Genomic DNA, 18,509 nt, shown 5'->3' on the forward strand with positions numbered 1-18,509 from the left:
GCTCAAGAAGGGATAGGCTACTCATTCCAATATTCTTGGGCTTCCCTTGTGGCTCAGCTGGTAAGAATCCACATGCAGTGTAGGAGATCTGGGTTAGGAAGATCTCCTCGAGGAAAGGCTACCCATTCCAGTGTTCTGGCATGGAGAATTCCATGGACTATATAGTCCATGGGGTCACAAAGAATTAGACACTGCTGAGCAACTTTCACTTTCATACCCTCATAGCATATATATGTATATATGAGTGTGTAAAGATTCCAGGGCAGACAAATTTAAGATTTCGAATCTTAAATTTTAATGAGAAATAAATGGTGACTTTTTATAAAACTTATTGTAGGTATATGGCACTCATTCTTGTTTTTCCTAAAAATGTCTGAATATGTGACCACATGTCAGTATTGAAAACAACAGCTGTCCCATGCCCTGTGAGGTTGCACATCAGCAGGAAAGTTTGGTGAGCTCCAGTCCATAGGGTCACAGAGTCAGACACAACTGAGCATGCATGCACCACCTCCAGGGAAGTTTGATGCTTCTGCTGTCAGGAACATGTCTCTGTAATTAGCCCTCCCTGACCTTCTTTCATCTCCATCAAGGAAGTTAAAAAAATTATTACTAATTTGGGACAGGGCTAGGAGCCCTAGTTCCACAGCTATATAGTTTGTTAGTTTCCCCTATGTTAGTAAAGCTAAAATTGAGGGTTTCATCATCTGGTTAGCCTCCGAAGTTTTAGTCTAGTGGGCTCAGGTGTAGCCTTAACTTCATTTGGTGACCACAGGGAAGAGATACAAGATGGTAGAGAGCTCAAGGCTACCAACCACACAACTTAGAAAATAAATTGAAGATTCCTTAGATTAAGGAGAGTTGAGTTTATCTTCAAGGTACAACTCATGATTATCTTTAGCAGCTTACCTAAGGGGTTCCAGTCTCAGCATCATTTATTCCTCTTCTAAATGTCATAGAATATATAAATGTAGAATTCATAGTCTCTCCACTTTAGCATTAAAACAAAGGAAGATTTCATGACTAATGAGCTATACTGAATAGTTGGGACTACTTTAAGATAAATTGCTTTATCTATCCTAATTCCCTTACTTATATGTGCGTGATTGCATAGTCACTCAGTCATGTCCAGCTGTTTGCAACCCCATGGATTATGGCCTGCCAGGCTCCTGTGTCCATGGAATTTTCCAGGCAAGAACACTGGAGTGAATTGCCATTTCCTCTTCCAGGGGATCCTCCTGACCCAGGGATTGAACCTGCGTCTCTTGCATCTCCTGCATTGGCAGGAGACCGTGACACCTGGGAAGCCCTCCTTACTTACATAAATCTTTTCATTTCTCCAATAGGTTGTTCGGTTTTTACAAGGGAATTCTACCACCCATCTTGGCTGAAACACCAAAAAGAGCAGTAAAGGTAAACAACATATGCCTTCCCATCAAGTGAAAATGGACTTAGTGCTTCAGCATTAGCACATCCCATAATAAGCTATGGGACATTAATGGGAATTAAATGTAAAACACTATAATTTTTATATAGAAATTATATTTTTTATCATAATTAGACGTGGTCATTCTCTCAAATATTGCTATATTGGTTTGTGGATTTTTTCTCCAGGTGAAAGCATTCCCTTCTAATGGCAAAATTACACAAAAAGCACAGTGGTAAATGAAATTCATGTAATCAAACCACAGCAGCCACAAAAGAGCTTGGACTTTTTCTCAAGGCAATTCGTAAACTTGCCTTTGGAGCAGTAATTAGTAAAGAAAGAGAGAGAGTAGAGGAGAGAGGAGAGGTAGAAAAACCTTCCCTAAATCATTCTCATTTTATGAACAGAGTGAACTAATATATTATATTTCTTCCTGTGTGATTCTTATGTAACACATTTATTTGGTGTGCTAACTTCATTTTTCCACGCTGGTCTCCTCTGTTAAAATATTCTGTACTTGTTTTCACAAAATTACTATCAATGCTTCCACTACATTGATTTCCATTCTTTAACCACAGAACTATGGAGTTTTTTTAAGATTTTTTTTTTTTAATGTAGACCATTTTTAAAGTACTGGATTTGTTACAATATTGCTTCTGTTTCCTGTTTTGGTGTTTTGGCCACGAGGCATGTGGGATCTGAACTCCCTGACCAGGAATCAAACTTGCAACCCCTACATTGAAACATGAAGTCTCAACCACTGGACCGCCAGGAAAGTCCCACCTATGGAGGTTTATGTACTCCTTGCTGGTTCAGTTTCTGGATATGAACATGGAGATCTAGCAGGACCTCCAGGAGAAAGTGAAAGTGAAAGCTGCTCAGTCGTATCTGACTGTTTGTGACCCCCATGAACTATGTAGTCCATGGAATTCTCCAAGTCAGAATACTGGAGTGGGTAGCTGTTCCCTACTCCAGGGGATCTTCCCAACCCAGGGATCGAACCCAGATCTCCTATAATGCAGACGGATTCTTTACTAGCTGAGCCACTGGGGAAGCCTCCTGATCTAGCAGGACCTCCAAGGGAAAAAGAAATAAATCTGATCATAGTTTTTTCTAGGTTCTCTCAGACAGAAGTCCTGATCACAGTGACCCTGATGGCATTGCCCCCTCCCCCACACCACTGCCATCACCAAATACAGCTTTGTCTTTCCATAATAAAGATAACATAAACTTAAAGACTTCCTTTCCAAGTGATGACATACAGCTTTTTTCACACACATTACTCAATTTGTATTCCCAACATTCCTGAAAGGTAAGAAAAAGCAGCTTATATGCTTATACTCGTTTAATCAAGAAGATGACTGGGTTAAAAATTATGATTAAAAAAAAAACAACCAACATATATACACAAACACCAAAGTTTTACTCATGTGAAAATGGAGATTTAATAGGATTTAATTCCGGTCTAGAGTGCAGAAAGCAAAGCTTTAAAACATACTTCCTCTATAAATTCACCTCTTCATTGCCATAGTTTTTGTGATTTTATATTATTACTTCAATACAAATTTCATTATAAGGATCTGAATCGCAATAGAGAATCTGGAAAAAGTTCACCAAAGTACACAAGAGGGCTGAATTGAATTATGAAATGGCTTCACTTGATAAAAGATTGCCCAAGTAAACAAACAGAGCATAGTTCCTGTTCAAAAGGAAAGTCACTTTGTCTCCACGGAATAATATATTCATTTGTTCAGAGTTTTACATGTATAAATAAAGTAAACTGTAATTACAGTTTTTCCTGGAATATTTTTCCTTAACACTATACATTGGAGACAATTTAAGCTTTTAGAGGATTAACATTTATCAATGTTGAACAGTCTTTTATGGAAGGAAAAAAAAGTTGAGCTTTACAAAACTGAGCTAGTCTCTACTTTAAAAAAAACAATGCTCCCTGCCAGAACAATGGTTAACAGATGAACTTTTGGGCAACTGGATGTGGTGTATGTGTCCCAGACATCTTGTTTCAAGTAGATTTTACCTTAAAATTATTGAGACATATGGTAAGTATGTTGGCTTTTTAAGTATGACTTCGAGTTAAGTGTATCTTTGCCAGATGGATAGCACCAGTTTTTCAACACAATTTGTGAAAACATTCCTTTTATAGATATTTATCTTAGGATTTGTGAGGAAAATGATCATCTGATTGCAACGATTTCATACATCATAAACTGCTTTATTGTATGCCATCAAAGTTTACTTTGGAAAATATTCAGGCTATAGATATATACACACATGTATACATATGTATATATGGTCTCTGAAATTATGTATATATATGTATGGGTATGTATAGAGAGAGAAACAGACATGTCTAGAAACAGATAATTTTTGTCTGTACTTTATTCTTTAAAATGAATTTCAGTGTTAAAATAATAAGATTCATTGATGCTAAATAAATGAAACTCCCCTTCACAAATAGAGACAGAATTAGTACTGCAATTAGCAAAAGGAAATGAAGACCTCTGAAAGAGACCAGTTGGTTGCTCAGAGATGGCAGGCACTGCATGCTGGATTCCAGGATCTAGTTTTGAGCATCACAGGTCCGGAAACACCATCAGTTCATGATCAGACCCTCAAGGACTGCTTAATGCCAACCAAACTCACAAAATATTACATATTGTGAAGTCTATTTGTTCACCACTGTATCCTTTACACTTAACACAGTGCCTACAAGTAGATTTTCAATGGATATTAGATGAATAAGTGAAACATATGTAACAGGAGCTTCCCTGGTGGCTCAGTGGTAAAGAATATGCCTGCAATGTGGAAGACCGGGTTCAATCCTGGGTTGGGAAGATCCCCTGGAGAAGGAAATGGCTACCCACTCCAGTATTCTTGCCTGTAGAATCCCATGGACAGAGGAGCCTGGAGGGCTACAGTCCATGTGGTCACAAAGAGTCGGACACAACTGAGCAAATAACACTTTCACTTTCATGTAACAAGAAACAGAAAGAAAATTTATTACTTTATAACAGGAGAATTCCTGTCCTGTTCCCCCAAATTCCCACATCTACTATTCAGAGTTTCCGAAAGGCCAAGACTTCTATTTCCAGCCAAGATGAAGTCACAGGGACCAGATTTACTCTGCTGCCTGAAACAGCAAAAAACAGAAAATGAACAAAATATATGAAACCAGAATATGTTTAAGACACTGGACATGAAACAAAGAGGGAGAGTCATACCTGAGATGCAAAACAGATGAGATGTGCCCTGCAGATTGCCCCAACTCACTGCCTTGAGTTCTCAGCCCAGGAATACACAGGAGAAATCCAGTTGACTCCCTCAACCAGTGGACTCCCTGGGTTGAGAAGGAGCTGAGAGGCTGGGAGGGAGAGGCATCTAGAGTTCGGGGGACAGAGCACCAGAGAAAGAGAGATCTGCACAGAGAGACACCTAAGATCTGCAGGGACACCTCCAGTATCCAGCTGACCAGCGCACACATGAGGAAACTAGTGAGGCCTGGAAAGAGTGGTCAGAAGGATTCGCGGGAACAGTGCTGGGCACTCACACAGGACAGGGAGTAGTGCCTGTTACCACCAACCAAACTGAGAGGCTTCAAAATGTATAGGGCATTGAGATCAGTACCCAGAAGGGTTTGCTTCTGTGATGGGGAATAGTCAGTCCTAGTCTGGGCCCTTCTCAGGGCCTACTTGTTAAAAGTATGACCCAAATGGATCAGACTGTTTCCCTGTAACGTAACTGCCTCTCAGAACAGATGATCTGGGAGGTCAGCTTAGTCATCAGATTGTTTAGTGAGCAATGAAAGTACCCTCCAGAGGGCTGGGTCACCCAGGCAAACTGTGTCCACCTCCCCTGTCCAACCACAGCTCGACACTTCTCCAGGGACCACACAGCCTGTCCTCCAGGTCCAACCCCTCTCCCAACCAGACTACCAATTTCAAGGTTCCAGTAGATAGATTATGTATTCCGTAGTAATTTGGATTCCAGATTTTATATTCAAGATTCCCAAAACCTTGACTGACTATAAATGTTTTCAAAACTCTTTAGTACACATTTGCATGACTTTGAGTAGGTAACATTACTTACATGTTGTTGTTATTGTTCAGTTGCTAAATCATGTCCAACTCTTTGCAATGCCATGGACTGCAGCACTCCAGGCTCCTCTGTCCTTCACTGTCTCCAGTGATGCCATCCAACCATCTCATCCTCTGTCACCCCCTTCTCCTCCTGCCCTCAATCTTTTCAAGAATCAGGGTCTTTTCCAACAAGTAGCTCTTGACATTAGATGGCCAAAGTATTGGAGCTTCAACATGTTGACTCTCCTAATTTCATCCTTAGAGTATAATCTCATATCTTATGTGGTAGGGTAACCTTATCACTTCTCTGCACTAAATATAATGAAAGCAATAAAGGATTAGTGATGCATAGAAAGGAATTAAAATAACAATTAATCTACTAGTTCTTAAGAATATAGTCTAGTATAAAATCTTCTAAACTTTACAAATGGGAGACATTCGATAAATATCTGTTGAATGAATGAATATTTTTAGCTAATAATAGGTTTCACATTGTAATGACATTACATTATTTTAATATTGTTGGGAATCCATTTTAAAAGATTTTAACTTTTCCTTTCTTGAGATATTGTTTTATTTTATATTCAGTAAATTAGACTTTGGTTGCAAAGGTAGAAACTAAAACAAGGCTTGTTTGTTTGTTTTAGTTCAAAGCACTATTTGTTTATTAGAATATGTAATATATATTGTTCATTACTTTTGGATTTAATATATTAGCAACTTATCACTGATCTATGAGGCTTCTTTATTGCTGGGAACCTGAATCACTTCATCCCAGACATTAACCAGAATCTTCCAGCCAGACTGCTGATGAGTACCAACTGGCTAGTGGTAGCTTTTCTTTTTTTTTTTTTTAACAGTTTTAGAGATGGGAAAATGAAAAGCCTAGAATTGCTCCAAAGTGTAGACTTAGAATTTCCTGTGAGAACTGCTTAGAGTTATGGGTCAAGTCTGGGATTCCCTGGTAGTTCAGCTGGTAAAGATTCCACCTGCAATGCAGGAGACCCTGGTTCGATTCCTGAGCTGGGAAGATCCCCTGAAGAAGGGATAAGCTACCCACTCCAGTATTCTTGGGCTTCCCTGGTGGCTCAGTCAGTAAAGAATCAGCCTACAGTGTAGGAGACCTGGGTTCCATCCCTGGTTGGGAAGATCCCCTGGAGGAGGGCATGGCAGCCCACTCCAGCATCCTTGCCTGGAGAATCCCCAAGGACAGAGGAGCCTGGTGGGCTACAATCCATGGGGTCGCAAAGAGTAGGACATGACTGAGTGGCTAAGCACAGCCCAGCATATCACAGGTCAAGTCCATGTTCCCACACTTCTTCGAGATCTGTTTGGTCTATAATTTCTTTTCATGTCAGAAAGTCAGAAAGAAAAAAATGCATACTCACACTGGAAGGGAACAAGATAATGAGGCATTCTGCGAGGTCCATCCTCTCCCAGAACTTTCCTGAACTCATATGGACCCCTTAGAGCATGTTTCCAAAATATGGGCCATGACCTATGAGCTCTGAAATCAATTTAGTGGGTCATCAGAAAAAAATTTCTGATGAAATAGAGTAGAAACAGAATGCATTGCACATAGTGAAGGGTTAAACATTGTTTTACAGCAATGTTTTGTTTCAGTTATAAATGTGAGTGTGTGCTGCATGCATGTATGTACCTGACTTGAGTAAATAATTTTTACCTAGATTGTGGTCAGAAAAGTTTGAAATCTTCTGCCTTAAGGAATTCAGCTTCCGGGGTCAGGGAAGGCAAGAAGATTTCAGCAGGAAGAAAACTCTAGCACAGAGAATCTCTTCCCAAACCACTAAAAATCATGCCTCAGCAGTGAGCAGTGCAGTGTAGTGGTTGAGAGCAAACTCAGGCTTTGGAGTTGGACGTAGGGAGAAACCTCAGTCCTTCGACTCACTAGCTGCAGGACAGATATCTACAAATGGGAATCATTATTGCTGTATAACCTGTCACATGGACTAAATGCAGTAGCATGTGCAAAGGCCTTAGCATGTTTCCTGGACCACAGCAGGCTCTCGTGAATGATCCATGTCAATAAGGGATCTATGGTTCTTTAGTCCCAAAGTAAAGAAAGGAAATGAAAACTAAGATTTTCTGAAAGTCTCCTGTGTACCAGGACTGTCAAGAAACCTTCCTCTTATTTAAGGACTACTCTAGAAGTGAAGTCTTGTGTCCTCAAGGTCAGAAAGGTCAAGCTATGCTTCCAGAGCTAAGTCAGGGTTCAAACCTAGGACTGCTAGTGTCAAAATCCACATAAAGTGATTATCAAAGAATTGTTATGATGATGACCATGAGAAGAAAGAAAAACATAAATTATTTTTTAAACCCAAGACTATAACCCTTTTCCTTTTAATCATTTCTAGTACATCTCTCATCAAAACTGTGGTGGCTCCTGGTGTTAATAGTTGAACATCAGGATAGTTTCGGGGTTATTACCATCCACTAGAATGTTAAACCAAGAAGGCAGGGGTTTCTCTTTGTTTATGCTGCATCCCCAGTGTGTGAACCAAGAAATATTTGTCAAATCAGTGAAAGAATGAATTCTTGTTCTATGGGAGTCTACATCCATAGGTGATCTAAAGGACCATAGCACAAAAATCATTCTTGAGTCTTTAAAAGAATCTATCTATCTGGTGACGTAAAGACCCTTGAACTGCCCGAAGATTCATGAAAGCCACGTCTACATGTAACTACCTCTTTCTAACAACAGAATATTATCTAGCTTTCAAATCTACACTTTTTTCTTGCTACTTTGTACTGGGTTATAAAGTAACAGAGTAGAAGGCATTTAAGACCATAAAATGCCCATGCCATTTCTGTAGTCTTGAGAATCAGACCCTAGCAGGACCTAAGAGTGTGTTTTATCGGTGATTTTGACAGGGTACCTAACAGAGAATCCAGGAGCAAAACATCATGTTCAACCAGATTGTTGTCCAAAATGCATAGCATAGAAAGAGAAGAGAAGAATTTATTTGGGGCATATTATACAAAGTGACTGATTAGATTTGCCTCCATAGAAATCCCTTCACAGAGAAAATTATATTAAACATCAACTATTGAAAGAACCAACAAAATCTTCATCATCATCATCATCATCATCAGATTTTAAAGGGAAGATTAAACAGCTGTCTTTCTTCATTCAGGTTGAGGACAGTTTTACATTCAGGCAGGGAACAGATTAGATGTGTCCTTGTTGGGTCCTTTCCTAGTTTATTGTGGCATCTTCATTATTGAGTGTTTAGAAATCCCATGAAACAGTAGAGATACACAGCAATATAAATGCGAGTTACAGCCGAGAAGTGAGTGTCTTTTACAAGGGGGTTAGAAAATTGGGCATTCACTGAGAAAGCAGGTCATAGAGAAAACATAGGAGACTGAAGACTTCAGGTCTCTATGCCTATAATTTTGAATCACTGCCATAAAAAAGAAGCCTATTGATGTCTAGGGAAACTGAAAATGGTCATGGTAAATGGCAGCTGTATGGTTCATTTACTGCTATAAAGGATTCCATCAGCTCTTCTGTAGGTTATTATAGCTGCATTTAAAAATGTGAATGTTCAAGTAAGATTCAATAGCAACTACCCGAGACTGGATTAAAAACTGTGTTCGATGGTTTATCATTTTTTAAGTTGCTAGTGAATATAATGATTTACTAAAGAAATTTGAGTCAATTAAAGGTTTGTTGCAGGAAATTGTTATAAATCTCTGAGTTTGGTTTTGTTTCACAGTTTTTCACCTTTGAGCAGTACAAGAAATTGCTTGGATATGTGTCACTGTCACCAGCATTGGTAAGTGAGAGTATTTATTATACTTAAGTGTGTGTGTTATTTCATAAAGCAAAATCTGGAAACAAAAACCCTTTTGATTCCCCAAGCTCAGCTACTAAAATATGAATTTGAGTTATTCAATGTTCAGCTACTTGTTGAAAGCCATCTTCCTAATAACTCACAATTTGGCTATTTTATAGCTCCCAGTGATGAATTTATGATAATAATGATATGTGTGGAAAGGCCCATATGAGATATAGTCAAGAATATAAAATAAAGGGTACATTTGTCAAAGACTCCTTTAAACCCAAAAAATGCATGTGTTTATGTACATACTACACATATCTATTTATGTGAAAGTCAATTTACCTAAAATTATTTCCTAACAGGTCACTTTTCCAGCTTTTGCATAAGCTGTAGTAAGTATAGGACTTCAGGTCACTCTGTGGTCAGATGCACACTGAGGGGCCTTTTATAGTTGGGGAAAATAGTGATCTTACAATGTCATCTCAACTATTATATTAAAGTCATTTGGTGATTTGAGCATTTGTAGATACCACTCCTTTCTTTCTTAGTGATTTTGTTACTTTTCACAAAACAAGTTAAATTATATTGGCCAAATATGTTCTATCAGTATGAGTGCAGCGAGAGCCCCAGAAAGAGCCAGTGCAATAATTTCTCCTCAAAATCTGCAAAACAAGACTAAACTAAACTAAATCTACCTTGGCCCTCCAAGTGGCAACATGCCTTCCAATCTCTACGAATGTACCTGACAATGTACCTTCCGTCCTCCAGTTTACCTGATGGAAGGCACCTCCGAACTCAGCCAAAGGAGCGGCGTTCTGAGCTTCAGCTCTTTAATTACTTTGCATGCTCAGTCGCTTCAGTGTCCAACTCTTTGCGACCCTGTGGATCCTAGCCCGCCAGGCTCCTCTGTCCATGGGACTCTCCAGGCAAGAATACTGGAGTGGGTTGCCATGTTCTCATCCAGGGGATCTTCTGGATCCAGGAATTCAAAACTGTGCCTCCCACGGCGTCTGCATTGCAGGGGGATTATTTACTGCTGAGCTACCGGGGAAGCAGTAATTCACTGGGCTTCCCTGGTGGCTTAGTGGTAAAGAAGCCACTTGCAATGCAGGAGACGCGGGTTCTACCCCGGGTCTGTAAGATACCTTGGAGAAGGAAATGGCAACCCACTCCAGTATTCTTGCCTGGGAAATCCCATGGACAGAGGAGCCTGGCGGACTACAGCCTGTGGGGTTGCAAAAGAGTTAGACACTACTGAGCAACTAAAAACACCAAAGATTGACTAAGAATTAGCTGCTATTTAAAAAAAAAAAAATCATACATGCTCCCTTTCTAGGAATGCTCCAGTTAAGAAACCCAATAGTGTTGCTTTGTGTTATGACAAGGAAACCTCTGGTCCAGGCTCCTGCTTAAACAAGGGGGCTGTGAGGAGGCCTCTCATGGAAGGAGAAGTGTTAGCCTGAGTCCTAAAATTAGCTGAGATTTCTTGTTAATTCCTCAGTGTATTCCCTGAATGTCTCCCTTCACTTTGGAAACATTCTGTTAAAAAGAGGATGGTTTCCAGAGCGTCAGCTGGGTGTTCCTAGGTAGAGCATCTGTACCAGGTGAGAGACCACGCTTCTTTCTTGAGAATTCAAAAAGAAAAGCATTTGGCCACTCCAGATCCTCTCACTGAATTCAGGCAAACTGTATACAGTTTTTCTCTTTTCTTGAACTCATTTACTTCAGTTTCTCTTTGATACAGCTAGACACTTAAACAGCCGTTAAATGTCCCTTGGTGCTCTCGCATGAAAAGCCTGGGAGTTTGGGAACCTGACAGTTAGCACTGGTCTCTGGAACAACCTGAGTAACATGATATGCTGATAGCTGATCAATTCTTTTGACAAGGGACTGCTGAACACTAGTTCTGACAGCAAATGTAGCTGAGTTTTATAGAAGAACAAAAAAGTGAATTACTTGGAAGGTTGCATATAGTAATAAAAACCTGAACATCTGGATTTTAGCTATTTTCAGTCAGAAGAGTTTGGGACTAGTATTTTTCTTTTTCTTCTGCTTTTGGCTTCCATGATGGGAGTCTGAGATAAATGAATAAAATATTTGGTCTGTTCCCCTATACAGATATGTTTAAAATTGTGATGAAGGGGCATTAAAGGAAAACATTGTTAGTTATTCTCTCATGAAATCTGTGTAAAATCTTGTTCTTCCTCTTTGTGCAACAGTAACAGTGGTTTTTAGTAACAGTAACAGCAATTTACAAGAGACTTTCACACATGATTTTGACCCTCATAATAATCGTATTAAATACAAAGATTAGATATTATAGTCTCCATTTTACAGATGAGAAAACTGTGACATAAAAAAATCTTTTTTTTTTCATGGAAAGGCATTTTATTTTAAATATAGTAATGTGCACATGTCAATCCCAAACCCCCAAGTTACCCCTCCCTTCCTCCCTTCCCCTCTGGTAATAATGTTTGTTCTCTAAGTATGTGAATCTGTTTCTGTTTTGTAAATAAGTTCATTTGTATCATTTTTTTTTTAGATTCCAAATATAAGTGATATCCTATGAGATTTGTCTTTGTTTGACACATTTCACTTAGTAGTAATTTCCAGGTCCATCCATGTTCCTGCAAATGGCATTATTTAATTCTTTTTAATGGCTGAGTCATATTCCATTGTATATATGTACCACATTGTCTTTAAAAGATTCAGTTATTTATATACAGAGTTGCAGGTGACACACATGGTGTTTTGTGTGGATTATGAAAAGGTGTTTCTTTCTTCTGACTGATTGCTTTCCAGAATTCCCACTTGGCAAATAGGGTGCAGGCTGATTTCAGCCTCCACATGCACCTTTGTGCATAAACTACTGTACATGGCAGCTCTGGTCACATAGCCAATAAGATGGCAGAATCAGAACCTAAACTCAGACCTCCTGGCTCTGGATCCTGCCCTGGCTCCATCTTGCCTCCCCTTCTAAGGATATAGAACATTGTTTTTTCCCTTTTCTCTTTTAATCTCCTGTTACAGACTCCTAATAAGAGCTTCTGTTCTTTACTCTTCATTGGCTTTTTTCTTCTCCTAGTTGTATATAGTATAACTCTTCTCCTGGAGTTAGAGCTTCAGCACTAAAGAATTATTTTTTCCAGCATCTGTTTTGAAGGTTTGAGACTCTGTTTTATTTTGTTTTCCTGCCAAGTGTGTGTGTTTTAATAGTTGTAGTTATTTAAGTTTCTGAAAAAACCCTTCAGCATTCTATTCAGAAGAAAATTCTAGAAAGTTGTTCTTTCCTAGTGAAGAAATTCTTAACAGGTAGAAAATAACCTGAGACACAGCTGCCTTTTGCTGAATGTTCTAGATTTTATTTGAGCCCTTCAAGACAACCTAGCAATTTCTGACCTCAACATATATCCCTCAGCTTCTAGGTCTAGCAGAATAGGGGTCAGATTAAAAAAACAGATAAAGGATGAATTTTAAAATTATTTTTTGTTTCTTAACTTCCTAGAATAGTGACTCTAAGAATGTGGCTATATATTTAAATATTTTCAACTATACTCTTTGGTTACCTGAAATTTAGCTTTTTATAAACATTATATTTCTGGTTCTGCTCCTTGAATTTTTTATATGCTCACTTAATGTGTTTAAGCAGTTGTTTAAAAATGAAGCTCTCCTTTTACTAAGTCAAACCCTTAGTTGTTACGTGTGCAGATGTTTTACTATCCACCTTAAATGCATAAAAAAAACCTTGCTTTTCATTAAAGGACAAACTCATTGTTGATGAAGCTTTGACGTTTTATTTTGAATTGTTAGGATGTGGTTTGTGGCTTCTGTAATTTCTGCTTCATGAATTGTCAGCATGGAATCAAGATCTAAAGCTGTTTAGTAATGGTATATGGTGCATTTATGTGAGTTTCTCCATTCTCATTATAACATTCAGCTGCATAGTGTAATGAGTAAGATGTTTAACCTCATACACATGATAACTTGTTTTAAAATATTGATTGACTTAATTTTTCTAGACATTTGCTGTTGCTGGACTGGGATCTGGACTAACAGAAGCCATCGTGGTCAACCCTTTTGAGGTGGTAAAAGTTGGCTTGCAAGCCAATCGGAACAGATTTACAGAGGTAATCATTTAATGTTTTCCTTTTGTTGAGGGAATATAAAAAATTATTTTTCAGTATATAGTATAAAATTATGAACCCTGCTCCTAGCCACTTGTTAAAGCCATAGTAACTTATTGTTAAGGAAGTAGCATAAGAAAAAGTCAAATTTCTTCCACAAGAAAGTGCTAACAAAAAAGCACTGAAGTCTGATGGATAAACATGTTTAGACATTCTTATTTTAGAGTTGTAATGTAATGTATAATGACTTATTTGGAAATATTTTCTCTACTTTTGGCAAAACCTCTATTTCACATTTTACTAGAATAGACTGTAGCAAAAAAACCACTGATAATATTGTGCTTTTTAAAAAAAAATTATGAAATCATTTTTTCAAAATTACTTCACTCCATTCCCCACTCCACCCACTGCCCTCCCCTAAATATTCTGATAATCTGTCAAGCTTGTCTTTTGGTTAAATCTGAATGAGTGGGTTACTAAACCTGTGTAGACGTCACCACTTGGACAATGATGGGTCTTGACATTTAATCACTGGTACATGATGTTCCATGAAGACAGCTTCCCTTGGTCTGTGCTGCCTTCACTTCCTTCCAGTTGCCTAATAATTCCCTTTAAACCACCAAATCCAGTTGTTCTTCTTTTATTCTTTTGGGTGCCAAGCCGAAGGTAGGAAAAAAATAAGGAGATTGGAAGTTCAGGCCCTTTCTTAGCATTTGAATTCACTTCCACAACTGGGTAGCATGTGGTATAAATTGGTCTGGAGTATCTGCTAACCTGAATTTCTCCATAGAAAAGCTCCCCTGCCTACCACTTAAGCAGCTGCTAATGGGTGGAGACCCTGCTCACTCCCACCCCACTTCCTGTCTGCTGATACTGCCTGAGAGCTCTCTGGCAGCTTCCTGAGCAGGGCTATGGGAAAGAGAGAGAGCCCTACTCACCTTAGCTGCCAGGGCCTGCGGAGGACAGGGCTGGGCTGCTACAGCAGATGGTATCTCCTCAGATGAGGTCAGTCCTAATTAAGGGAGTTTTTTTTAAGTTTCAAAAGGTTGTCCTAATTGCAGAGACACACAGCACTTTAGAAAAGGTTGGAAATTCCTGTATTGCCCTCCTCTGTTTCTGTTTTGCTTTTTCTCTGTTCTTCCTTGAATGATGGGAAAAGATGGCAGGGACCAGAAGGAAATAAAAAGAAACACTTTTCCAATGTTCAATATAGAGCATTTAAGACAGCCCCCATGGAATATGCTCAAGGAAAATTTGATTTGTTAGACTGGGAGAATTACCAGCTAGGAGAAGATTTGGAGCTCCCCATTCAGTGTCCCATTTTACTCATTGGGAAGCATGTCTTGGGGCAGGAAGAAGTCAGCAAAAGAATACACAGGCCTTCCAACTGCAGTCCTTCATTAAGACAGTAAGTAGAGAAACACAAAATGGGACAGAGCGCCAAGAAGCATTCACAGGAGTGAAAATAACGAATTATCATAGCATCCCTACTCACGCCTAATGTTCTTTTTCTCTCCTCTGCCTTCAAGGAGTTTCTGCACTGAGGCCATGTAAGCGCTGGTTATGTTTTGCATGTGCCAAGGCCTTGCTAGAGCATGTGCACGTACTCCTAGTTCATTGACCTAAGTGGTCTGTGTAAATCGCTGGTGTATATGCGACTGTTTTTTGAAGTTAGGGAGAGAAGGGAATTTGTTTAGTGTTGTTTCTTTTGCAGAATTCACTAAACTGCATTCAGAATTCATCTACTTAGACAAAATACAATCTATTAGGTTCCTTATAAAATGTGTGTCATATGATATCAACTAGTCAGAACTTAGTAACAGAGGTATCACGAAGGTCACAGGTGTCAGCATTTATTTCCAGCAGTTATCAGGATTCAGTAGCTGATCAGAGGTGGTACTTTGTAGCCAATATTGATCAAATTGAAAAATAGTGCATAGTCACCCAACATAAAGTAATGGGGCTATGCCTATTACCGAAAAATTCTGAGAGAAGGAAGTGACATGATAAGAACAGCAAATTTCAGATCTAGTCATTTAAAACCAGCTACCATTTTGGGCAAGTGCAGATTGAGAACAAGAGAAGGGGACAACAGAGAATGAGATGGTTGGATGGCATCACCGACTCAGTGGACATGAGCTTCAACAAACTCCAGGAGATAGTGAAGGACAGGGGAGCCTGGTGTGCTGCGGTCCATGGGGTCGCAAAGAGTCGGACACAACTTGGTGACTGAACAACAGCAAATGTGACAATATACACAAAGGTCTTAACAGAGTCTGGTACATTATAGGCACTCAATCAATAACAATTTCTAGATGTAAATTGATCCTATAAACCCTTAAGGTTTAAGAAATAGATCTATCTTGAGATATGTTCCAGTTAATAGTCACAGCCCACTCCAGTTGTGGGTGTGAAAACAGCTTACTGGGCAATGGTTCCCTTAGGTCATTCCCAACTGCCAATACAGTCCATTTAGCCTGAATTCTTAAGGGCAGGCAGTTTCAGTACCTACTGAGGTCTTTAAATTCAAATGAGATCTGTTATCCTAAACAGTAGTAGTTGGCTATCTGTTTACTATAAATAACTTGCATATAGCAGCAGAAGTTTGGGAGGAAACTAAAAATATTTGAAGCCACTTTGGAAAGAGTTCTACCTCAATCAATATGTTCTTCCTTCAGAAGAGTCATATAAAGTAAGCATGTATTCTTCATCAAGCTTCATGGTCACCTCACCTGGAGGTTGTGAATGAAGCTCATTTTCAGCCTTTTCAGTCAATTACTAGCTGTGGTTAAAAAAAAAAAAAGATACTCCATGCCAAGGGCAAAGGAGAAGCCCCAGCAAGACAATAGGAGGGGCGAAATTGCATTTAGAATCAAACCCCATGCCCACCAGAGAAGCTCGGAGGGCATAAACAAAACCTTGTGCATGCCAGGACCCAGAGACCCCACAGAGACTGAGCTAGACCTGCCTTTGAGTGTTTGAGTATGTCCCATGGAGGCACGGGTCAGCAGTGGCCTGCCACATGGGCAGGGGCTCTGGGTGCAGCAGATCTGGGTGACACAGCATGTGGCCTCTTGGAGGAGGTCGCCATTAACCCCACCATGGAGCCGCCAAGCAGATGACCCACAAACTGCAGAACAATTATACCAAATAAATTCTGGCACTGTTAAGAAAGTTCTAGGACCCACAACAGATTTCCCAACCTAGGGATCTGGCAAAGGGACTGAGAAACCCCAGGGTATTTGACTTTGGAGGCCAGTGGGATTTGATTACAGTACTTCCACAGGACTGGGAAAACAGACTCTTAGAGGGCAGAAGCAAAACCTTTTGCATACCAGGACCCAGGAGAAAGGAGCAATGACCCCACAAGAGACTAGCCCAGACTTGCCTGTGAGTGTCCAGGAGTCTCCAGTGGAGGCATGGGTTGACAATGGCCTGCTGCAGGGTCTGCTGCTGCTGCTGCTAAGTCGCTTCAGTTGTGTCCGACTCTGTGCGAACCCATAGACAGCAGCCCACCAGGCTCCGCCGTCCCTGGGATTCTCCAGGCAAGAATACTGGAGTGGGTTGCCATTTCCTTCTCCAGTGCATGAAAGGGAAAAGTGAAAGTGAAGTCGCTCAGTCGTGTCTGACTCTTAGCGACCCCATGGACTGTAGCCTACCAGGCTCCTCCGTCCATAGGATTCTCCAGGCAAGAGTACTGGGGTGGGGTGCCATTGCAGGGGCACTAAATACAACAGTGCATGCACAAGACCTTTTAGAGGAGGTCCCCACTATCTTCATTACCCCTACCACAGTTTGGTCTCAGGTCAAATGACAAGGAGGGAACACAGCCCCACCCGTCAATAGAAAACTGGATTAAAGATTTACTGAGCATGGCCCTGCCCATCAGAACAAAACCTAGTTTCCCCCACAGTCAGTCTCTCCCATCAGGAAGCTTCCATAAGCCTCCTATCCTTATCCATCAGAGGGCAGACAGAAAGAAAACCACAATCACAGAAAACTAATCAAACTGATCACTTGGACCACAGCCTTGTCTAACTCATTGAAACTATGAGCCATGCCGTGTAGGGCCACCCAAGATGGATGGGTCATGGTGGAGAGTTCTGACAAAACATGGTTCACTGGAGAAAGAAAGAAAGTGAAGTCACTCAGTTGGTCCAAGTCTTTGTGACCCCATGGACTGTAGCCTGCCACATTCCTCCATCCATGGGATTTTCCAGGCAACAGTACTGGAGTGAGTTGCCATATCCTTCTCCAGAGGATCTTCCCAAACCAGGGATTGAACCTGGGTCTCCTGCATTGTAGGCAGACGCTTTACCATCTGAGCCACCAGGTTCACTGGAGAAGGGAATGGCAAACCACTTCACTTATTCTTGCCTTGAGAACCCCATGAACAGTATGAAAAAGCAAAAAGATATGACACTGAAAGATGAACTACCAGGTCAGTAGGTGCCCAATATGCTACTGGAGAAGAGTGAAGAAATAACTCTAGAAAGAATGAAGAGACAGATCCAAAGCAAAAACAATGCCCAGTTGTGGATGTGACTGGTGATGGAAGTAAAGTCTGATGCTGTAAAGAACAATATTGCATAGGAACCTGGAGTGTTAGGTCCATGAATCAAGGTAGATTAGAAGTGGTCAAACAGAAGATGGCAAGGGTGAACACTGACATTTTAGCAATCAGTGAACTAAAATGGACTGGAATGGATGAACTTAATTCAGATGACCATTGTATCTTCTACTGTTGGCAAGAATCCCTTAGCAGAAATGGAGTAGCCCTCATAGTAAACAAAAGAGTTCAAAATGCAATACCTGGGTGCAATCTCAAAAACAACAGAATGATCTCCATTCGTTTCCAAGGCAAACCATTTAATATCACAGTAACCCAAGACAATGCCCAACCACTAATCTGAAGAAGCTGAAGCTGAACAGTTCTATGAAGAACTAAAGACCTTCTAGAACTAACGCCCAAAAAAGATGTCCTTTTCATCACAGGGGACTGGAATGCAAAAGTAGGAAGGCAAAAGTAGGAAGAGATACCTGGAGTAACAGGCAA

The 18,509-nt window shown here is 40.1% G+C and overlaps 1 protein-coding gene across 11 annotated transcripts in view; it reads left to right on the forward strand.

Moving 5' to 3' along the window:
• The window catches only part of SLC25A21 (solute carrier family 25 member 21), a 516,014-nt gene that overhangs the window by 456,701 nt on the left and 40,804 nt on the right, over positions 1-18,509 (forward strand). For all 11 annotated transcript variants that reach the window (XM_081547885.1, XM_081547889.1, XM_081547884.1 and 8 more), the window contains 3 exons: positions 1,347-1,413; positions 9,264-9,323; positions 13,349-13,456. In XM_081547885.1, the coding sequence (XP_081404011.1) occupies positions 1,347-1,413; positions 9,264-9,323; positions 13,349-13,456 (235 nt within the window). The remainder of the gene's footprint in view (positions 1-1,346; positions 1,414-9,263; positions 9,324-13,348; positions 13,457-18,509) is intronic.

Source organism: Giraffa tippelskirchi, chromosome 12, assembly GCF_054371585.1.
Source record: "Giraffa tippelskirchi isolate mGirTip1 chromosome 12, T2T-mGirTip1v1.2.pri, whole genome shotgun sequence".
Lineage (NCBI taxonomy): Eukaryota > Metazoa > Chordata > Mammalia > Artiodactyla > Giraffidae > Giraffa > Giraffa tippelskirchi.